At 50.1% G+C, this 23,790-nt stretch overlaps 1 protein-coding gene across 2 annotated transcripts; it reads right to left on the reverse strand.

Annotated features, from left to right (window-relative positions):
* Positions 1–9,412: 9,412 nt before the first annotated feature.
* Positions 9,413–23,749, reverse strand: RCN3 (reticulocalbin 3). Of its 2 annotated transcripts, none has more exons than XM_004767305.3 (7): positions 23,632–23,749; positions 22,974–23,221; positions 20,746–20,948; positions 19,257–19,429; positions 13,077–13,137; positions 10,217–10,416; positions 9,413–9,993 (listed from the first exon to the last, which is right to left on the reverse strand). In XM_004767305.3, the coding sequence occupies exons 2-7, from the start codon at positions 23,213–23,215 to the stop codon at positions 9,886–9,888; spliced, it is 987 nt and encodes a 328-aa protein (XP_004767362.1). In that variant the 5' UTR covers positions 23,216–23,221; positions 23,632–23,749; the 3' UTR covers positions 9,413–9,885. The 2 variants fall into 2 exon arrangements, with proteins under 2 accessions (XP_004767362.1, XP_004767361.1); XM_004767304.3 differs by having other exon boundaries at positions 23,642–23,748.
* Between the last annotated feature and the right edge of the window lie 41 nt (positions 23,750–23,790).

Here is a 23,790-nt window from a genome sequence, read left to right on the forward strand (position 1 = left end):
CTCATCTAATGCCCAGACCCAATTCAGGGGACCAGGAAGTATCCTTCACTGCCCTTTGCTGAAGCTCCTCTGGCTGTAGAGGAAGGCTGTAGCAGGAGGGTGGGCAGTGTCGTCCTTGCACCCTGGGGAGCCCCACACACCCAGAATTTGCTCTCTTAAACACTTCTAGAACCTTCCTTTGTCCCTAAGGCCTCATACCCTACTCTTGGGACCCCAATCCCTGGAAATGTTGCAGCTGCCATTCAAGGAGCCCATTCAAGGGCCTGTCAATCTACGGTTCTCTTGAGTCCTGGCCACAGTCCTGGAAGAGGGACGTTTGTACCCATTTCACAGAAGAGCTCACAGAGTCAGCAGTCTGCCCAAAGCTGTAACAGAAGCCAAGTTCACTTAGAAGTCATCCACCTGCGGAGACCTCCCCACCTCAGCCCTTCCTCCCCTAGGTAATCCCACACTGGTACCCCAGAAACCTCTGCCCCTTAACAAACTCCCACCTAACAGTTTCTACCCAGAGTATTTAAAGTCACCCCCTTGGTCCCTAAATGCCCCCATCCTCAACCTCTTAAGAGCCACAACCACCCCTAGGTCCTTCCAGTTCTCTCTCAGCCCCCTCAGGGACTCCAGTCTTGCTCATGTGTATTCAGACCATACCCCAAATAAAAGCTTCAAGGAGTGATTGGGGCACCTGGGTGGCTCAGTGGGTTAAGCCTCTGCTTTCGGCTCAGTTCATGATCCCAGGGTCCTGGGATCGAGCCCTGAATTGGGCTCTCTGCTCAGCAGGAAGCCGGTTTCCCCTTCTCTCTCTGCCTGCCTCTCTGCCTACTTGTGGTCTCTCTCTCTCTGTGTCAAATAAATAAAATCTTTAAAAAAATTAAAAAAGTAAAAACTTAAAGGATTTCCAGTCTTGCACCTTTGTTTCCACAAGGAACCCAAATCCCACTGATTCATAGGCCCTTTGAGACACCCTCTGTGGGGAGGAGGCGATGGGGTATGTGGCCAAGTCCTCACTCCAAGAAAGTAGTTTCCTTTGAGGTTTTGAAGGTGATAAGGAGAGGAAGCAAGAGTCTGACCACAGCTTCAGCTACATCAGCAGGAGGGAGAGAAGTGGAAAAAGAGGATGCCTCTCAGCAGAGGTTCCAGAGATACTGGTCTAAAGCTGAGAACAAGAAAGGGGAGGCAGAGCTTACCCCTGGCAGCGCCTTCCTACAGGGGCTCCAGCCTCAACTGGCTCATGGAGGGCACAGAAAGCGGAAATTCTTCTCCTTTTTTCTTTTCTTTCTTTTCTTCTTCTTTTTTTTTTTTTTTTTTGAGAGGAAGAGATGGGTGACGGGGGTAAGAGCAGAGGGGAAGGGAGAGAAAGAATTTTAAGTTCCAACTCGGGGCACCATTTGGGGCTCGATCTCACAATCCTGAGATCATGACCTGAGCCGAAATCAAGAATCAGACGCTTAAACAAGGAACCACTGAAGCGCCGCTACAATTTTTTTTTTTTTTTTTAAATATCAGAAGATCTGGGGTGCCTGGGAAGCTCTGTTGGTTAAGCATCTGCCTTCACATCAGGTCATGATCCTGGGTCTTGGGATCGAGCCCCTGTCTCACTGCCTTACTCAGTGGGGAGCCTGCTTCTCCCTCTCCCTCTGCCACATGCCGCTCCGCCTACTTGTGATCTCTCTCTCTGTCAAATAAATACATAAAATCTTTAAAAGGGGGGGGCGCCTGGGTGGCTCAGTGGGTTAAGCCTCTGCCTTTGGCTCAGGTCATGATTTCAGGGTCCTGGGATGGAGCCCTGCATCAGGCTCTCTGCTCAGTGGGGAGCCTGCTTCCCCTCTCTCTGCCTTCTGCTCTGCCTACTTGTGATCTCTCTCTGTCAAATAAATAAAATCTTAAAAAAAAAAGAAGAAGAAGAAGATGATCTGACATCATTAGAGGCCCAACACGTTGCTTCTCCCCGGCTGCTTTTCAAAATCACGCGGATTCAAACCACCCTCATCTAGACATGTGGGGGGCCACAGAAGAAAGAACTGAAAACAGGAACAGTTCAGAAGTTCCTTCTGGAGAAAACAGGTTTCTTTTTTTTTTTTTTTTTTTACCCCACTGGCAGGCATGGAAACTGGAGCAGCAATTTGGCCAAACCCAGTCAAAGCTTAACATACGTGGATCCCGTGCCCCACAATCTCACTCTGCTGACATACTCACTCAACAGACGCACACACATGCCCAAGAAAACATGAACTAGAATGTTCACTGTACGAGGCGCCCAGCTGGCTCAAGTCAGAGGAGTGTGTGACTCTTGACCTCTTGAATTTGAGCCCCATGTTGGGTTTTAGAGATTACTTAAAGGTAAAATCTTTTTTTTTTTTTTTTTAATTTTATTTATTTGACACAGAGTGTGCATACAAGCAGGCGGAGAGAGAGGGGAAGCAGGCTCCCCGCTGAGCAGAGAACCGGGTGCAGGGGCTTGATCCCAAGATCCTGGGATCATGACCTGAACTGAAGGCAGAGGCTTGAACCCACTGAGCCACCCAGGCGCCCAATAAATAAAATCTTTAAAAAATAAAAAAATAATTAACCCCCCCCCCTGGGTTTGGTAGCTTCACTTTCCTAAGAAAAGAAAGAAAAAGAAGGAAGAAAAGGAAGAAAGAGAAAGAAAGGTAGGTGGAAAGGAAGGAAAGAGAGAAAAAGAGAGGGAGGGAGGGAAGGAAGGAAAGAGAAAGAAAGAAAAGAAAAAGGAGGAAAGGAAGGAAGGAAAAAAGAAAGTTCACAGCAGCTCTGTTTGCAATCCCTGTGTCTGGGAATAACTAAAAAGCTTATGAACAGACTAGATGAATTGTGGGCCACATATAGTGGAGTGAAAAGGAAGGAATCATCTCCCTAGTATGAGTCCAGACAGCGTGATTCCACTCCTCTAAAGTAAGTAAGCAAAACTGTGCTGTTTATTAAGGTCTGGGCCCTGCTAGGGACTGAGAGATGATATTCTGCTGCTGCTTTTTTTTTTTTTTTTTTTTAAGATTTATTTATTTGACAGCCAGAGATCACAAGTAGGCAAAGAGGCAGGCAGAGAGAGAGGAGGAAGCAGGCTCCCTGCTGAGCAGAGAGCCCGATGCGGGGCTTTATCCCAGGAGCCTGGGATCATGACCTGAGCTGAAGGCAGAGGCTTTAACCCACTGAGCCACCCAGGCGCCCTGATATTCTGCTTCTTGACCTGAACACTAGCTACAAGCGTGTGTGCACGGTTTGTAAAAATTCATTTCACCAAACACTTGAGTTGCAGACATCATGTATGTTAAAAAACTTACTGAAATTCACAGAAACAAAGAAATGTGCTTGGCAATTTGGCAACGTCTACCAAATTCATAAACTCCACTTCTAGGAACTTACCTGCAATTAAACTCGTGGAAAATTCCAGATATGCTAGAGCCTTTTGTGCAACATCGTTTAGAAAAGACTGGAAACAGGACACCTGGGTGGCTCAGTTAGGTGTCTGCCTTTGGCTCAGGTCATGATCCTGGGGTCCTGGGAGGAGTCCTGCATCGGGCTCCCTGCTCAGGGGGGAGCCTGCTTCTCCCTCTCCCTCTCCCCCTGCTTGTGTTCCCTCTCTTGCTCTGTCCCTCTCTGTCAAATAAATAAGTAAAATCTTTAAACAAAATTTAGAAGACTGGAAACAGCCTCTTTGGTGGTCATTGGAGAACTAGTTAGATTTTTATGAGTTGAATTGAAATAGTCTTCAAAATATATACCCAGGGCACCCTCCACCCCGACGACTGGTTCAGTTAGGAAAACATGTGACTCTTTTTTTTTTTTTTTAAAGATTTTATTTATTTATTTGACAGAGAAAGATCACAAGTAGGCAGAGAGGCAGGCAGAGAGAGAGAGAGGAGGGGCAGGCAGAGAGGCAGGCAGAGAGGCTGAGCAGAGAGCCCGATGTGGGACTCGATCCCAGGACCCTGAGATCATGACCTGAGCTGAAGGCAGCGGCTTAACCCACTGAGCCACCCAGGCGCCCCGATGTGACTCTTTTTTTTTTTTTTTTTTTTTTTTTTTTAAAGATTTATTTATTTATTTGACAGAGAGAAATCACAAGTAGATGGAGAGGCAGGCAGAGAGAGAGAGAGCAGAAGAGCCAGAGAGCCCGATGTGGGACTCGATCCCAGGACCCTGAGATCATGACCTGAGCTGAAGGCAGCGGCTTAACCCACTGAGCCACCCAGGCGCCCCGAAAACATGTGACTCTTGACCTCGTGGCTAATAACTTTGAGTCCCACGTTGGGTGTAGAGATTACTTAAATAAATACATTTAAATATATAGTCTTTATTATCTCAATAAAAAATAAATTATGAAAGTTAAAAATCAGAGGATTCTGATTTTTTAAAGAATTGTTATGTGAGGGGCACCTGGGTGGCTCAGTGGGTTAAAGCCTTTGCTTTCGGCTCAGGTCATGGTCCCAGGGTCCTGGGATCGAGCCCCGCATTGGGCTCTCTGCTCAGCAGGGAGCCTGCTTCCTCCTCTCTCTCTGCCTGCCTCTCTGCCTGCTTGTGATCTCTGTCTGTCAAAAAAAAAAAAAAAAAAAAAAAAAATCTTAAAAAAAAAATTGTTATGTGAAACAAGAAAGGTTAAAAAAATATTGTTAGTCATCTGCTATCCTTTCTATTAAAAAGAAAAACAGTTTGTACATATTTGCCTAAATCTATGTAAATTTCTCCCTGGAAAGAAGTACAGGCTGCCTGTGAGGAGGCGAACTTGGTGGAAGAAAGACTCATGTTTAGCATATAACATCTTGTACATTTAGAATTTTGTATCCTATAGGTATATTGCCAAAACTTAAAAATAAGTAAAATGTGTAAAAGACAAAAAAAAAAAAAAAAAAAAAAAAACTGGGGAGAGGCACTAATGGTGACAGGGTGCTGTTCAGCTTTCTGTCATAAGCTGTTCCGCACAAGTCATTTGTTGATTATTTTGAATTCAGAAAAATGTTTTTAACTAGAATTTAAATGAAAATTTAAAAGGAAAAAAAAATTAAAATCTAAAATGTTTTCAAACATACGGCCCCCAAAGATCTACAAATTTATCCTAGGCTTTCATAAACCAGGTCTCCACCTCCAGCCACTAGGGGGCAGTACATTACCATAGTTAGAAGCTTGGATTCAGCCACAGGGATTCACATTCCAACCCTATCGGAGATAGCAATTATAAACTCTGGATAAAACAGAAAACAATTACCTAAAGGCACTGGAAAGTTGAGGGGGGCGGGGAAGCAACGAGAATCTGGAGAGAAACTGACACTCGATAAAATAGAAATGGGTAGTTAGTGCGGCTCAGTCCATTGAGCAGCTTACTCTTGATTTCAGCTCAGGCCATGATTTCAGGTTCTTGAGATCTAGCGGGGCATAGGGCTGGGAGTGGAGCCTGCTTAAGAAGAAAGAGGGGGCAGGTTCTAGCCCCTGCTGAGAAGGGCAGCTAAAACTAAAACACCAGAGGAAGATCCAGTCTTCCTGGCGTGAAATAGCAGAGCGACAGGAAAGGTATAAATCTAGAAAAGAGATCCAGCATGGGGGCACTCCCAAGTTTTTTTTTTTTTTTTTTAGATTTTATTTATTTATTTGACAGAGAGAAATCACAAGTAGACAGAGAGGCAGGCAGAGAGAGAGAGAGGGAAGCAAGCTCCTTGCTGAGCAGAGAGCCCGATGCAGGACTCGATCCCAGGACCCTGAGATCATGACCTGAGCCGAAGGCAGCGGCTTAATCCACTGAGCAACCCAGGCGCCCCTCACTCCAAGTATTTTTATATAAACTCTGCTCAAGTATCCGGCCGACCTCCAGAGCCACACCCACATGGGGTACCCTCCAAACAGCCCAGCTAAGCTTAAAAAATGTCAACTAAAATTTGAGGCACAAATTTTATTTTATTTATTTATTTTTTTTATAGATAAAGATCTTTTTTTTTTTTTAAATTTTGTTTATTTATTTGACAGACAGAGATCACAAGTAAGCAAAGAGGCAGGCAGAGAGAGAGAGGGGGGGGGGGGGAGCAGGCTCCCTGCTGAGCAGAGAGCCCAATGCGGGGCTCGATCCCAGGACTCTGGGATCATGACCTGAGCCGAAGGCAGAGGCTTAACCCACTGAGCCACCCAGGCGCCCCTAGGCACAAATTTTAAAGGAGGGAGTTTTATAGAGACTACAGTTGGAATTTACCAACTTAATGTGTTACTCAAGAAAAAAAAAATAATTGATGCTCTTCAGAGGAACATAACAGACTCCAGTTTTTTACAGTGTATCCAGGATACACTCTAACATTACTAAAAAAAAAAAAACTAAAAAAAAAAAACAGGAAAATATGACCCATTCTCAGGAGAAAAGGAAATCAGTTAACTGAGACCAACACCAAAATGACCCATATATTGGAACAAGAAAAAAAAAATAGATGTAAAAAATAGTTGTTATATCTATGCTCAAGAACCTAAAAGAAAGGGTGCCTGGGTGGCTCAGTGGGTTAAGCCGCTGCCTTCGGCTCAGGTCATGATCTCAGGGTCCTGGGATCGAGTCCCACATTGGGCTCTCTGCTCAGCAGGGAGCCTGCTTCCTCCTCTCCTCTCTCTGCCTGCCTCTCTGCCTACTTGTGATTTCTCTCTGTCAAATAAATAAATAAATAATCTTTAAAAAAAAAAAGAAAAGAAAAGAAAAAAGAAATAAAAAAATGAAAAAGAACAGAATAAGGGCACCTGGCTGGCTCAGTCGGTTAAACGTCTGCCTTCAGCTCAGGTCATGATCCCAGGGTTCTAGAATCGAGCCCCAAGCAGGGAACTTGCTTCTCCCTCTCCCTTTGCTGCTCCCCCTGCTTGTGCTCTCTCTCTCTGTCAAATAAATAAATAAATAAAATATTTTTAAAAATAGAATAGAAATTCTAGAATGAATAATGGCAAGTTATGAATGAATGATTTTGGCAAGTTCACAGGTTACAAAGTTTTTATACAAAAATAATGGTATTGTATATTGTATATTGTAGAGGCAAGAAATCGGAACATGAAATTTAAAAATAACTTCATTTGCCATACCCTAAAGCCCAGAAAATACTTAGGAATAAATTTAATAAAAGATTTAACACCTTTACTCTAACAACTACAAAACACTGCTGAGAGAATGCCAACATTTGTATCTCCAGAAAAATATACTATGTTCATGGATTGGAAAACATAATACTGTTAAGATGCCAATTCTCCCCACGTTGGTCTATATGTTTACAGTCTCATCCTGGCTTGTTTCCATCTCTTTCCCCAAGAAGAAAAACAAAAAACATCAAATAAGGGAGATTTATTATTTGACTTATATTTTCTATTTTAGTTACTTATGATTTTTTTTTTAAGATTTTATTTATTTATCAGAGAGAGAGGTGGGGGAGAGAGTGAGCACAGGCAGACAGAATGGCAGGCAGAGGCAGAGGGAGAAGCAGGCTCCCTGCCGAGAAAGGAGCCCGATGTGGGACTCGATCTGAGCTGAAGGCAGCTGCTTAACCAACTGAGCCACCCAGGCATCCCACTTATGATTTTTTTAAACCAATAGGCTTTTTTTTTTTAAGATTTTTTATTTTTATTTATTTGACAGAGAGAAATCACAAGTAGGCAGAGAGGCAGGCAGAGAGAGAGAGGGAAGCAGGCTCTCTGCTGAGCAGAGAGCCCGATGCGGGACTCGATCCCAGGACTCTGAGATCATGACCTGAGCCAAAGGCAGCGGCTTAACCCACTGAGCCACCCAGGCGCCCCTAGGCTTTTTTTTTTTAATTTTAATTTATTTGTCAGAGAGAGAGCACAAGCAGAGGGAGTGGCAGGCAGGGGGAGAAGCAGACTCCTCACTGAGCAGAGAGCCGATATGGGACTCAATCCCAGGACTGGGGTCATGACCTGAGCCGAAGGCAGATCCTTATCTGACTGAGCCACTCAGGCATCCCAAATAGGCTTTTTTTAAAAAAAGATTTTATTCATTTATTTGACAGGGAGAGAGCACAAGCAGGGGGAGTAGCAGGAATAGGGAGAAGCAGGCTTCCCACAGAGCAGGGAGCCCGATGTGGGACTTGATCCCCAAGACCTCGGGACCATGACCTGAGCAGAAGGCAGACGCTTAACCAACTGAGCCACTCAGGGACCCAAATAGGCTTTATTTTTAAGAGCAGCTTGGGGTTTACAGAAAATGAGAGAAAAGAACAGAGAGTTCCCAGGTGTAGCCCCTACACCCCACCCCAGTTTCTCCTCTTATTAGCATAGTGCTTTAGTGTGGTACTTTGCTATAACTGGTCAGCCAACATTGATACTTCCCCCCCTCCAGAGAGAGGGAGAGAGGTGGGGCAGGGGAGAGGGAGAGAGAGAGGGAGAGAATCTCAAGCAGGCTCCATGCCCAGCACACAGCCGGACCTGGGGTTCCAGCTCATGACCCCCAAATCATGACCTGAGCCAAAATCAAGAGTCATACTCTTAACCCACTGAGCTATCCAGATGCCCCTTATTTATTTGAGAAAAAGAGAGAGCAAGAGAGAACACACAAGCACATGCAAGTGGGGGAGGGGCGGGGGGAGGGAGAGAATCTCAAGCTGATTCCCCACTGAGCGTGGAGCCTGACACCGGTCTCGATCTCACAACCCTGAGATCATGACCTGAGCAAAATCAAGAGTCAGACATAAAACCAACTGAGCCATCGGACGCCCCTCTAGAGGACAATTTGACAAGTGGTTCCCATGGGACTGCAGGAGGAAGAATATCCGTCCTTCTGCCCCCACCTCAACTCAGCAGCAAGGAGACTCTGTTATAATCCAAGACGCCTCATGGCTCACATCTACTCCTCTCCCCAGGACCCTCCAGGAACTCCCAGCTCCCTGAGAGTAAACTCTGTCCATGTCTCTCTGGGTCTCTGCCTCTAGCGATCTTGTCCCACCACAAAGGGACCTGAATACCTATCCCCAAGACCTTGTATGACCCACTCCCAGTCACCTCCCCACCAGTCCCACTTGCTGACTCCATTCCAGCCACACTGGCCTGCTGGCTCACACACACACACACACACACACACACACACACACACACAACACACTCTGGCTTCAGGGCCCCTTCTGTTCCCTCTGCCCCGCTGGCTCTCCCTCCAGATCTCCCCGGGGCTTCCACCTCTGCTCACCAGCACAGCCCCTCCAGGGCACTCAACAGAGCATTGCCTTCCTGCGCCATCTAGAACCTTGTGTCTGGCTTGCTCATGGCTGGGTCCAGCCTGCTAGTTTTACTTTCCGTCTCCAGGAGTGCCCTCAAAGCCTGCTAACACCCCGAGTCCCCTTTCCAAATGCCCAATCTCTCCTTCAGCACCACAGTCCCCACAATGCCCAGCCAGAGCCCCCGATTCCTCCCGGAGGCCCCTGTCCCCCCTAAGACACACACAGACAAGACCCCAGCACTGGAGTTTATTGCCTCCATGGCAGAGAGGAGGCATTCTGGGGCCAGTGCCCTCAGGTGAGTCAAGGGCAGGGGTGGGGGGGTTGGGGTGGATTTCTCTGCGGTGTGGTATGAGGCTGGGATGGGGCATTGAGGTGGTGGGTGGCGGCTCCTGGAGGCTGAGCTTGGTTTGGGAGCCCCTCCCTGGTCTGGGCTGGGTGATTTTACCAGTGAGAAACGGATTGTTCACTCACCCTTGGGGTCTACGAGACCCCTGGGGGCAGGGTGGGAAGGGCTGGGAGGGGCTGCAGTGTCTTGGAGACGTTGACCTGGTGGGTCCCTGAGAGCTCAATGGCAGAGGGACACGGGTGCGGGCGTCCACACCCCGCAGGTCCAGACAGGGAGGGGGGGCCTGGTCACAGGGGGCCCCTCCTCAAGTCATCCCCTGGGGCTACAAGGCTGTAGCACACACATGGGGGGGTGGGCTCACAGCTCATCGTGGTGGCGTGTCAGGTCCTCGCCGTAGTTGGTGGCCTGGCTGCCCACAAACATGTTCCAGTTACTGAGGATCTCGGCCTTGCTCAAACGCCCATCCTGGAGGGTCAGAGGGCAGCAGGAGTGAGCAGGGGCCCTGCCTGGAAAACTCATCTCTGAGCCTTAGTCTGCCCCCCATCCGCGGGGGGTGGTGGTGGGGGGTCTCTGTCCACCACCCCTTCCCCCCCACCACCCCTTTCCTCATTCGTCCCTGGTCCAGCAGGACCTCAGGGCAACTCCAGGTCAGTCCGGCCACGCCCGCACAGCAGCTCCCTATGCGCACCTTGTCCGTGTCACTCTCATGCAGCAGGTGGTTGGCCTCCACCAGCGGCTGGTCCTGGGCGGGGGGCAACACCCAGTGGCCCACCTCACTGCCATCCAGCCTCCCGTCCTTGTTCAGATCGCGGAAGTCCCGGAACTGCTCCCGCTCCGTCTGCACCCAGGCGGGCTCCTCCTCCCCGGGCTCGGCCGAGTACAGATCCGCTGCGGCGGGGCGACAGGGGCGATGTCAGGCTGGGTTCGGGGCCAGCGGGCACCCCCGGGCTCGGTCCCTGCCCCGCCGCCTCCCGACCGCAGGTACCCCCCGCAGCCCAGTGCCCCTGCTCTCCGGCCTCAGGCTCCTCCTCTGCCGGACCAGCAGGGGTAGGGTGAAAGGGACTGGACGGGTTGATCATTTCCTTGACCGGCTGTCAATCTGTTTGCCTGGGACAGGGGCCTGGGCCTGGTGAGGAGATACTAAAAAGCCACCTTTCGAACCGCTCACTCCACTTTAAGAAGCTCCCTTGGGACACCTGGGTGGCTCAGTCAGTTAAGCGGCTGCCTTGGGCTGGGGTCATGTGGGGTCATGATCTCAGGGTCCTGTGATGGAGTCCTGCATTGGGCTCCCTGCTCTGCGGAGAACCTGCTTCTCCCTCTCCCTCTGCCTGCCCCTCTGCCTACCTTGCTCTCTCTCCCTGTCAAATAAATAAATAAAATCTTAAAAAAAAAAAAAAAAAAAAAAGGCGGCTGCCTTCTGCTCAGGTCATGATCCCAGAGTCCTGGGATCAAGGCCCACATCTGGCTCCCTGTTCTACAGGAGCCTGCTTATCTCTCTCCCTGTCCCTCTCCCTCTGCTCTTCCCCCTGCTTGTGCTCTCTCTCAAATAAATAAAATCTTTATTTAAAAAGACTTATTTGACAGAGAAAGAGAGAGAAAGAGAGAGCACATCCATCCAGAACATTTTCATCCTCCCAAAGGAGACCCCTTTCCCACTGAGAAGGGACCCCCCCTACACCGCCACCCCCACCCCAGCCCCAGTCCATGAATAATCTAATTCCTGTCTCCATACAATAAGAGTGTGGCCCTCTGTGTCTGGCTTCTTTCACTTGGCACAGTGTTTTTATTTTGTATTCAAGTGTAGCTGACCACAGTGTTACATTAGTTTGGGGTGTCATAGGTTTGGGGTGTGAGAACTAGTTGACTAGACTTACCCACACTGTAGCCGATGAGTACTTCCTCCCCTTTTATGGCTGAATAACATCCCATTGTACAGCTCTCCTGCCTTCCACTTAGCATTCATCCCCCAGGGGCATCTGGGTTGACCAGAAGTCATTATAGGAGCTGGGTACTCTACTCCCCCCATTTTTAAAATTTTTATTTATTTATTTGTCAGAGAGAGAGAAAGAGCACAAACAGGGGGAACAGCAGACTCCCCACCAAGCAGGGAGCCTGATGCGGGGCTCTCCCAGGACAGTGGGATCATGACCTGAGTCAAAGGCACATGCTTAACCTACTGAGCCGCCCGGGTGCCCCCTCTACTGCGGCCTCTACAGGTAAGTACAGGTTGAGGAACTCATTTCCGGACCCATGGCTGGGAGGTGGCAGGTGGGAGACACAGCACACTTGTTCTAGAACCTACACCCTTGAGCACGGTGCACCCCCACCTCTCCCACCTTCCCGGACACACCACCCACCTGCTCTCCCAGCTGGGGTCAGAGCCCAGGTCGCCCCCTCCATCCTCCTGGCTCATATCCTTCCCTCTATCATCCAACGGTTGTGCAATTACATTACTCTGGGGAGTTCTGAGGTGCGGCCTATGTCTGTCTCCCCAGAACCCCACAGGGAAAGGAGAGGCCCAGGGGGCAAGGGTGGGACCTCCGTCTCTGCCTGCTGGGACTGCCATCCTGCTCCACCTCAGCCAAGTATCTACCCCTCAGGCCTCAGCTTCCTCATCTGTGAAAAGGGGTGATACCCCTCTTGTCGGTTGCCACGGGGATGAAACCAATTTTCAAGCTGCTCGCCACTTAGGACAGAGCCTCGCCTGTGGCAACAAGGTGTGTGACTCAGTGATGATCCCTGAATTTTTTCTGACCAAAAAAAAAAAAAAAAGACTTCTATCTTTCTCACAGATGTAAGGAAGATAAATTATGCTTAAATAAAAATGTTCTGCCTGAGGGTTTGTTCCATAAAAACAGGCCATAGAAAAGTGTTTTCCAGCTCGTACAAATATCCATGTTTAACAGCTTTCCCCTCAACCAAATTCTTTGCCCCCAGAGGGCAGGGGTAGAGGCAGGGCTCAGGGGAAATCTGGGGGTGTTGTGAGGGGCCTCCCAGTCCTAACAGGAGACACATTCTTTGCTGTGCAAATGCCAGACTCAAGACAATCTCCTCATCCCCAGCCAATGTAGCCTCTGAGGCCTAATGCTGCAGATAATCCAGACTCTCCCAGAAAGGAAGCCGGTCTGTGACATTCTCTGCTGTGTCCTCAACCACAAACATGCAGTATTTGCTCAATACATGTTTCCTGGACCTGGCACACAGTGGGCGCTTAATAGTGTTTTTTTTTGGTCTGACCCACAGAAGGTCCTGGATAAATGTTTCCTGGGCCTGGCACAGAGTAGGTGCTTGGTAAAGATTTGCTGGGCCTGAAAAATATACATACTCAACCAATCTTAAGTTAGCAGGGCCCCCCACACAGTGGGTGATCGATAAATACTTTTAGGGCCCAGCACACAGGAGGTGCTCAATTAATGTTTGGTGGCTACCAGAACTAAAGCAGCGTCCCTGCTCCCACTTCAGAGGGCTGCTGCTCTCCTATGGGTGGTATACTCTGGGCTGCCTGGGGGAAGACACGCGTCCTCAGGGAGGGATCGGCTTCCACTCACCGATATACTCATCCACTTGGACGTAGCCATCCTTGTTCTTGTCCAGATCCTCCAGGGTTTCCTGGGGGAAAGAAAGGCATTGGGGCTGGCTCCTGAGCAGGGCTGGGCCCCTGGGGCTGGGATGTGAAGTTCTCTCAGGGAATCTGGCTCCGGCTTGGCTGTATGGGCAGGCGTCAGAGCAGTCTCAGTGGGGTCTACCTGTCCCGAGTAGGGGTAGAGGTTGGGTGGCTTTCTAGGGCATATAATGACATGGGTTCTACCTGCCCTTAGTGGGTGAGGGTCAGAGAACCCAGATATCCTTGCTTCCACCCAAGAAGACCTGTCCTGCCTCCCTCATGCTTTCCTCACACCCAACAGCAAACGCTCTCCAAGGGCAGGAGCCCCTTCCTGTTTAGCAGAGCCCAGACCCCAGCTCCATTTTACGTCAGAGGGAGACACACTTGGTGGCCCACTGTGACCCAGGCTCAGTACCTCTCTGCTCTCAGTTTTCTCTCCACTTCTTGAGCAAACAGCTTCTGTTCCCCACTTTTTAAGATGTGTTTGTTTATTATTTGGGAGAGGGAGTAAAGGACAGAGGGAGAGGGGAAGCAGACTACCCACTGAGCTGGGCCTGAGGGAGGGGCCGATCTTATGACCCTGAGACCTTGACCAGAGCCACAATCAAGAGTCAGATGCTTAACTGACTGAGCCACCCAGGCGCCCCTGTTCCCCCACTTTTATATTCAAACTCACTGTAGGATGGGGTAGGGTCTAACATGCCACTATGCCTTCCTCACAAAGAAAGATCCAACATTTTAGGGTTGTCAGAAAAAAATGCAGGATGCTCACTTATGTCCAACTTTCAGAGGAACAACTAAAAATTCTTTATCTTTTTTTAAAGCTTTTATTTATTTATTTGACAGACTGAGATCACAAGTAGGCGGAGAGGCAGGCAGAGAGAGGGGGGGAAGCAGGCTCCCCCCGAGTGAAGAGCCTGATGTGGGGCTTGATCCCAGGACCCCGGGGTCATGACCCGAGCTGAAGGCAGAGGCTCAACCCACTGAGCCACCCAGGTGCCCCAATAATTCTTTAGAATAAGGACGCTCCACACAATATCCAGAACATACTTATACTACTGGGTACAGTTAATTTGAATTTCAGGTATTTTTTTAAAACATAAGTATATCCCAAATGTTGTGTGGGACATACTTATACTAAAAAAATTGTTTACATTACTTGTTACATATTCAAGTATAATTGAATGCCCTTTGTTATTTGGTAAAGCTGGTAACTCTGTAGCACTTATATATTGAAATTCTTGTTATTTCTTATAAGTGATTTTTGTTGTTTATTATTACTTTTTTTAAGTAGGCTCCATGCCCAGTGTGCCTCTTGAACTCCTGCCTCTGAGATCAGGAGTCACATGGTCTGACTGAGCCAGCCAGAGGGCCCTCTAAGTGACCCTCGATATAAACGAATGTAAAAGAGGACAGCAGAGTTTAGACAAGGGCTCAGCAAACTTTTCCCAAAAAGGGCCGGAGAGGAAATAGTTCTGAGTTTGTGTGCTGTATGGTCTCTGTTGAAATGACACATCAGCTCTCTGGTTGTGGCACATGGAAGCCTAGGATCGTGGCCATGTTCCAATAAAACTTTATTAGCAAAAACAAGTTGTGGGCTGGATTCTGCTATGGGTTAGATAGTTTGTTGACTGTTGGTGTGGATCATGGATTCAATTGCCAGGGTTCAAATCCGAGCTGGGGTACTTCTGGTCTGGGTGATCTCAGGCAAGTCTCCCCATCTCTCTGTGCCTAGGTGTCCTCATCTATAAAATGAAGATGGGAGGGGCGCCTGGGTGGCTCAGTGGGTTGGGCCGCTGCCTTCGGCTCAGGTCATGATCTCAGGGTCCTGGGATCGAGTCCCGCATCGGGCTCTCTGCTCGGCAGGGAGCCTGCTTCCTCCTCTCTCTCTCTGCCTGCCTCTCAGTGTACTTGTAATTTCTCTCTGTCAAATAAATAAATAAAATCTTAAAAAAAAAAAAATCCAAAAGCCTGGGTGCCTGGGGGGCTCAGCTGGTTGAGCCTCCAAATCGGGTTTGGCTCAGGTTAAAAAAATAAATAAATTAAAAAAATAAAATGAAGATGGGAGGGTGCCTGGGCGGCTCAGTTGGTTAGGCGTCTGCCTTTGGCTCAGGTCATGACCCTGGGGTCCTGGGAGCCCCCACATCAGGCTCCCCGCTCAGCCAGGATTCTGCTTCTTCCTCTCCCTCTGCTCCTCCCCAACTCATGCGTGCGCGTGCAGTGCGCTCTCTCTCTCTCTCTCTAATAAATGAGATCTTAAAAAAATAATAAATAAAATGAAGATGTTAGCCCACCCCCATATGGTTGCCATGAGGATTCACTCAGGCTAATACTTAGGTCAAGGTGTTACCACGGTGCTCCTGGTACACAGCACATGCTGTCAGGGTCTGTTAAATAATCTCAACTCAGGGGGCCCCTGGCTGACTCAGTCAGTAGAGCACGTGGCTCTTGGTCTTGGGGTTGTAAGTTCAAGTTCCACGTTGGAGGTAAAGATTACTTAAAAAACAAAATCTTAAAAGAAAAAAACCTCGACTCAGGGGCGTAAAAGGTATTTCAACATTATCTGCTATAAAAAAAGGACTTTGGGTCTTGGAGGGTGGGGAGTCTAGTGGGTTCGAAAAGGCTGGGTTAATGACCTCTCTCCTCTCTGGATTGTAGTCACCTCTGGAATGGGCCGGAAGGCCCACCTCAATGGTGCACACATTGGGTCAGTAAAATGCCTGAGAAATATCGGAAGCAACTGCAAACACACATCCCAGTGGGAGCAGGGATTCTACTGCTGGAAGTTTTCTCCCATAGCTATACTGACACATGTATGCAAGGTGAAGTAAGGAGCATTTATCACCAGTTTTGTAGGTTTATGTGTATTAACTCATCTAGTCCCTACAACCAGCCCTGATGTAGGAATAGTTATCAGTACCACAATTTTACAGATGAAGAACAGGCCCAGAGAAGTTAAGTAACTTGACCAAGGTCACACAGCCAGGAAGCTGCAGGGCTGGGACTTGAACCCAGGCCTCCTAGCCCCAGAGCCCTTGATTCTAACAGGCTTGCCACAGACCCTCACACCAGCTGTGGAAATGGAGCCACAAGAGAGGGGTTTAGGGATAAGGCCGAGGAGATGGGAAAGGTAGAGGGTTATCCAGTTTTCTGGGGTCCTTTGGGCATTTAAATACATTAGTATGTTAGCTATTTTATGAACCTTGAGAGCTTGTTTGGAGGTTCTAGCAGGGGAGCGCAGCTACTCGTATACCCTTGACCGAAGAACGGTCCTCTCTATCGGGGAAGGTCGTCCTCTTTGACCGAGCGCGCAGCTTCGGGAGAGACGCACATGGAGCGGTGAGGGAGGAAGGGGACACCCGCCTAGCCAGCCAGATCAGCCGAATCAACCCTGGCGATCAGTGGGGTGACAGATGTCGTAGCCAGATCGCCCTCACATCCAGTATGTTAGCTATTTTAGACATTCAACTACATTATTTTTTTTTAAGAATTTATTTATTTATTTGACAGAGAGAGATCACAAGTAGGCAGAGAGGCAGGCAGAGAGAGAGGAGGAAGCAGGCTCCCTGCTGAGCAGAGAGCCCGATGTGGGACTCGATCCCAGGACCCTGAGATCATGACCTGAGCCAAAGGCAGCGGCTTAACCCACTGAGCCACCCAGGCGCCCCATTATTTTTTTTTTAAGATTTTATTTATTATTTATTTGACAGACAGATCACAAGTAGGCAGAGAGGCAGGCAGAGAGAGAGGGGGAAGCAGGCTCCCTGCTGAGCAGAGAGCCTGATGTGGGGCTTGATCCCAAGACCCTGAGATCATGACCTGAGCCAAAGGCAGAGGTTTTAACCCACTAGGCCACCCAGGCGCCCTCATTTTTTATTTTTTTATTTTTTTAAAAGATTTTATTTATTTATTTGAGAGAGAGAGAGAGAGCAGAGGGAGAAGCAGACTCTCTGCTGAGCAGGGAGCCTGACGAGGGCTTGATCCCAGGACCCCCGGGGTCATGATCAGAGCCAAATGCAGATGCTTAACCAATTGAGCCACCCAGGTGCCCCAAAACTACATTTTAAAAATAATTTTTTTTTAAAGATTTTATTTATTATTTATTTGACAGAGAGAGAAATCACAAGTAGGCGGAGAGTCAGGCAGAGAGAGAGAGAGAAGCAGGCTCCCGCTGAGCAAAGAGCCCGATGCGGGGCTCGATCCCAGGACACTGAGATCATGACCTGAGCCGAAGGCAGCGGCCTAATCCACTGAGCCTGGGTGGCTCAGTTGGTTAAATGTCTGTCTTCAGCTCAGGTCATGGATTGAGTCGTGCCTCAGGCTCCCTGCTCAGTGGGAAGCCTGCTTCTCCCTCTCCCTCTGCTCGCCATTCCCCCTGCTTAAGTGCTCTCTTGCTCTCTGTCAAGTAAATAAATAAAATTTAAAATAATAATAATAATAACAGTCAGTGAGAATTTAGGCATGGTAGAAATGGGTGTAAATCCTTCCACAGAGAGTGAACCCTCATGTGAACTATGGACTTTGGGTGGTGACGTGTGGGTTTTGGTCTGTCCACTGTATCGAGAGTCCCACTCTGGTGCACGATGTTGATGGGGGGAGGGTGGGCATGTGGGGGCAGGGGCGGTGTGGGAAATCTGTGGACCCCTTGCTAATATGGTCTCCTGGACCTAAACCTGCTCTAAAAATTAAGGCCTGGGGCATGTGGCCGGCTCAGTTGGTGGAAAATGTGACTCTTGATCTTGGGGTTATGGATTTGAGCTCCAGATCAGATCTGGAGATTATTTAAAAATAAAATCTGGGGTGCCTGGGTGGCTCAGTGGTTTAAAGCCTCTGCCTTCGGCTCAGGTCATGATCCCAGAGTCCTGGGATCAAGCACAACATCGGGCTCTCTGCTCAGCAGGGAGCCTGCTTCCTCCTCTCTCTCTCTCTCTCTTTTTTTTTTAAAGATTTTATTTATTTATTTGATAGAGATCACAAGGAGACAGAGAGGCAGGCAGAGAGAGAGGAGGCAGCAGGCTCCCTGCTGAGCAGAGAGTCTAATATGGGGCTTAATTCCAAGACCCTGAGATCATGACCTGAACTGAAGACAGAGGCTTAACTCCCTGAGCCACTCAGGCGCCCCTCCTCCTCTCTCTCTGCCTGCTTCTTTGCCTACTTGTGATTTCTGTCTGTCAAATAAATAAATAAATAAAATCTTAAAATAAATAAATAAATAAGTACACCTGTCCAGCTCAGTCGGTGGAGCATGGGACCCCCTTAAAAAAAAAAAAAAAAAGAGTCTGCCTTCAGCTCAGGTCATGGTCCCAAGGTCCTGGGATCAAGTCCCGAGTCAGGCCCCCCCGGCTCAGCAGGGTGCCTGCTTTTCTCTCTCCCTCTGTGTGTACTCTCTCACTCTCTCTCAAATAAGTAAATAAAATCTTTAAATAAATATAAAATAAAATAAAACCTTTTAAATTAAAATTAAAAACTTAAAGTCTGTTGGGGGAAAAAATGAAGGAGAAAAAAATCCTTCCACTACTGGGGAAGTTGGGTGGCTCAGTTAGCTATGTGTACAGCTCTTGATTTTGGCTCAGGTTATGATCTCCAGGTCATGAGATCGAGCCCCAAGTCAGGATCCACATTGGGCATGGAGCCTGCTTAAGATTCTCTCTGCACCTCCCCCCTTTCTCTCTAAAAAAAAAAAAACAAAAACATAACCTGCCACTATAAAACGGAGAAGGAATTGGGGTTGGCACAAAAATTATAAAGGAATAAGAAGATAAAAGGGGTCAGCAGAAATGGCCCCAGAGCAGACACTCCATGTGAGGGGTTGGGGTTTTTCAGGGGTTTGGCCAGGATTGGGGCTCCCCGAGGCACTTCTGGGGAATGTGTTTTCAGGCCGGGGGCCTGGACTCCAAACGTGAGGAAAGGAAGGGGAAGGCAGACCCAGGAGAGATCAGACATGAGGAGGTCAGGCGATGGGCAGGGGAGAGGTTGCCCTCCACGGATCTGTTTGCAGGCTAGGTTCCCTGGGGAAGGTGCTTGAAAACCAGGAAAACACTGGTGGGCTGGGCCTGACCTCAGAAGCCTGGGTCCCAGAAGGTGGGTGGGAAGTGGAGAGCCATCTCCTTGGGCCCCAACTCACAGCAATCACGATGTCCCGCATGTGAGGGAACTCCTCGGGATGCAAGAAGGCTGTCAGCTCCTCCCTCGTGGCCATCGAGTCCCCATCCTGGTCCGCCACCCGGAAACGCCGCTCGTCCCGAGCCAGCATTTTCTTGTAGGTCTCCGCGTCCTCCACGTCATGAAATTCCTCACCTGGGGAAGGGGACAATCTCTTTCAGCTGTGTTTTACTGGAAAGAATACCAGTCAGGTTGAGGGAAAAGACAAAGGATTCAGCTCAGTAGAATCAGGGCAGGAAGGCCCCCACAGAACTTGTAATAATTAATATATATTCATTGTTTACTTATATTAGCAACGTTGTCATGAAAGCTTATTATATGCAAAGCTCTTTCCCTACAAAATTGCATTTAATTCTCACAAAAAGTAAGTCAAGAGTCTTTTCATCTATTCTCACTTTATGAAGGAGAAAATGGATTCCCACAGAGAAGAAATAACCAGCCCGAAGTCATGCAGCCAGGAAAGGAGCTCTGAGCTGACACTGGCCCTTTGGGCCCCAAGGTCACCCTCTGGTGCTTTAAGGTATACAGACTCGGGTTATAGGACAGAGAATAGGAGAAGGGGTTTTTCAAGAAAGGAAAGGGTATGAGCATAATGTGGAGGTTTGAAGAGCTCCTGAGTTCAGGGAAACTACAGAAGGTCCACTTTGCTGGCCAGAAAATGCAGAAAAACACAGCCAGAGGGGTGGGCCAGGCTGGGCTGAGGAGCTGGGTGTCTCTTCTGGAGACCCCGGGGGGGAGCCATGAAGAGCAGCGAGCAGGGGAGAATTAGGATCAACTCCATGGGTGGGAAGACCCCTCTGTGATATATGAGGGACAGACTGGAAGAGGAGTGGGGAGGGAGGGTTCACAAGGAAGAAAACAAGAGCAGTGGGGGTAGCCGGGCTGGGGCATAGGGACAGACAAGAGGGAACGCAGTCGGGGCATGGGGTAAATGGATTTGAGGTTTTTTTTTTTTTTTAAAGATATTATTCATTTGATAGAGAGCAATAAAGCATAAGCAGGAGGAGCAGCAGATGAAAAAGGAGAAACAGCCTCCCTGATGAGCAATGAGCGTGATGCAGGACTCGATCCCAGGACCCCAGAATTATAACCTGAGCTGAAGGCAGATGCTTAACCTACTGAGCCACCCAGGAGCCCCAGGATTTGGGGTTCTGTCAAGAGATCAGCGGTCAGGATGACAGGGCATGGGAGGTAGATGTCCCTGGCAAGGATCCCCCAGTCACGGTAACAGAGGTCGTGGATGCCATCACGAATGAGAAGCCAGAGATCAGCGATTGGGAGTTTCCGGTGATGGAGTACTGGAAGTGGGTAGAACTTGATCAAGGGTTAGAAGCAAAGGTAAGGGATTCTGTTTCGTAGGCTAAAGGTTCTCAGAATGAGGCTGTCAAAAAGGTCAAGGTCACAGTGTGTGTGTTTTCGGGGGGAGCAAGAGTCGGGATCTCGCCGCATACCCGGCGCGTAGTGGCCATAGGTGGCGTTGCGCAGCTCCTCCCAACCCACGCGCCCGTCGCGGTCCGTGTCGTACGTGTTCCAGGCCGCGGTCACCGAGTCCCGTATGTGCCGCTGCTGCGTGTGAGCGATCCAAGCACGGAGCTCGGCCAGCGACACCCAGCCGTCCCCGTCCCCTGCACGATCCATGCGGTCCACTATGCGCCTGCGAGTCGGGGCGGGGCACACGTCAGTCGCAGACTCCGCCCACCAGGAGACACGCCTTCGCCAGGCTCCGCCCCGCACACGGAGCCACGCCCCCATCGGAACACCAACACCCCTCCGCCCCCAATATAGGGTTGATAAAATGGTCCCAGAGCTGCCCGCGCACCGAGGGGAGACACCGGTCAATCCCGGGCCACGCCCAGGACAGAGCTCCGCTCCCTCAGTCCAGGCGCTGCGGTCCTCCACACGCCCTGGTTGGGGGAAGGACCTAAAGCAATCCAGAGCCACACCCGTCACCCCGCCTCCGCGCCTGGGCCCTCACTTGCTCCCCTCTCTCATTTGTCCGAGTTGGGGTGGGGGCAAGGAGGAGGTGCCACATCGCACCCCTCGCCCGCCGGTCCCCTAGGCCAAGACTCTCTCTGAACTCTTTTTTTTTTTTTTTTTAAAGATTCTATTTATTTATTTGACAGAGAGAGAGATCACAAATAGGCAGGTAGGCAGGCAGAGAGCGAGGAGGAAGCAGGCTCTCCGCAGAGCAGAGAGCCCGATGTGGGGCTCGATCCCGGGACCCTGGGATCATGACCTGAGTCGAAGGCAGAGGCTTTAACCCACTGAGCCACCCAGGCGCCCCTCTCTCTGAACTCTTGATGGCCACGGCCACGCGCACACCCGACCCCTCGCCCTTTCAGGCGCGTTGGGTCTTCAGGTCATCCCTTCCAACCCCCCCACCCCACCGCTGCCCAGCCCGCCTGGCTGCGCGGGCCTATTTCAGGCCCCTCTACCTCCGGTCCGACCCCGTGCTGTGTCCCGCCTCTTCCCCCACTTCCTCCAGACAGTCTCAGGCTTCGCCCGAGGACCATCACCCGCAACACCACCATCAGTTCCTTCCTCCTGCTTCGGCCGGATCATGGGCACCATGCGGTCTATGAAGCCGCTGAAGGCCGTTCCTCGCGCACCTTCTCTCGGGCCGCTCCGATCTGCTCCCAGGCCTCCTCCCCCGTCCCCTGGCCACTCCCGCCACCGGTTTGGGTCCTTACCCAACCGCTCACAGAGCCCACAAGGAGCGCTCCTCTTGGTCACCGTCCTTAAACCCCGCAACCCAGTTCCCAGGGTCAACTCCCACATGGCTGTGCCCAGATCGCCAGCCCCTGCAACCCCCGCGCGACAGGCTGTGTCTGCTCTGATCAGTCTGGAGCTGGAGTCCCGGGATTCCCATGCTGTCCTGAGGTTCAAGCTGTTGTTAAGACCGTGGGCTCCACGGCAAGATATTTTAGGTTCAAATCCTATCGCCTCATCTTGCTGGCTGTGTGACCGTGGGCAAGCCACTGAAACCTCTCTGTGCCTCAGTCTACCCCTCTGTAAAAGGCAGATAAATGATAGAACCTACCCTTAAGTCTGGTTGTGGGGATTAAAGAAATTAACCCTTGTAAAGCACTTAGAACAGCACCATGCATTGCAGCAATGCTACGCCAATAGTGAAGCCTGTTATGCTGCCTTTCTTCCTCCCTCCTTCACCCAGTCCCATCCACGCAGTCTCCCAGCCAGCAGTCAGCACCACTCTCTCCATCCTGATCTAGTCATCATCCCCTCCTGTCTTCCAACTGCACCGCTGCAGATGCTTCCTCACCTAGTCTGTTCCCCAAAATGCAACCAGAAGGATTCTGTTGAAACCTAAGTCAGCTCACACCCTCCCTCTGCTTAGAGTCCTCCCATGGCTCTCATCTCCCTCAGAGAAACGCTGAAATCTTCACTGTGGCCTGAAGGCCCTGACCTCTTTTTCCCTTCTCTGCCATCACCTTCCACATTCTCCTCTTCGATCACTGGGTTCCAGCCACGTGGGCATCACTGTTCTGCAAATATCAGGCCTGTTCCTGCCTCAGGGCCTTTGCACTTACAGTTCCCTCTGCTTGGAGTGCTATTCCCCCGTATATCCACACGGCTCAAATATTACCTTCTCACTGAAGCCTCCCTTCACTTCCCTGTTAAAAATTACAACCCTGAATCCTCCCCTCTGTCTCTCTCCTACCCCAGACGCGCTTGGCTTTCCTCTGGGCTGAGCTGGTCGAATTCCTTGGCCACTTCTCGTCCCAGGAAAGCCTCATGGTCGTACTGGAAATTCCCGTGGGCGTCATCATGAGGAGCCTCGCTTAGGGGGGCCGCCTGGTGTACCCTCCCCTGGCCATGAGGGCCTGCATCAGGGGATGGCTTGCCCTGGGCACCGCGCCTCAGCAGCAGCAGCAACAGCAGAAGTGATGGTTGCCACATCATCAGTCCCTAGGGAGCAGTGGAGGCTAAAAGTCAGGGGTCACAGGAAAAACAATAGAGACAGGACAGGAGAATGGGGGTTGGGGCGGAGAGACTGAAGACAAGACAGAGAGATGGTAAATGGCCACAAAATTTAGGGCTCAAGAAGGGCCGGGGGTGGGAAAAAGGGGGGCAGGGTTCTCAGAGGTAAAAGCAGAGGTAGTGACTGAATCTTCTGAGGGAGTCCCAGTCGGGTCCCGGAGCTGCTGGTGGGGGGTTTCCAAGCGCTAGACGTGGCGCACTTCCCACGCACACTGCGGGGCGGGGTCGTGTCCAGAGAGCAATCATGCAGGCCCCCAGGCCTTATTTGCAGCCCGGACCCACTTTCCCGGCTCGAAAGAACCCGGACCGTCCTCCCTGGGCAAGCCACCCGCCCTCACCTCCCTTTACCAGTTTAGCCAGCTTCACTTCGCTCTACACAGTGGGCTCAGCTTTCTCTGAAAAGATGCCCAATTTAGCGGCTCTCTAGCGAGGCCCCACCTCCAGCAGCGCAGAGACCCCGCCCTCCTACCAATGAGCGCTCAGAAGGACCCCCAAGG

Source organism: Mustela putorius, unplaced genomic scaffold (genome assembly GCF_011764305.1).
Source record: "Mustela putorius furo isolate JIRA1106 unplaced genomic scaffold, ASM1176430v1.1 tig00000196_pilon_pilon_pilon, whole genome shotgun sequence".
Lineage (NCBI taxonomy): Eukaryota > Metazoa > Chordata > Mammalia > Carnivora > Mustelidae > Mustela > Mustela putorius.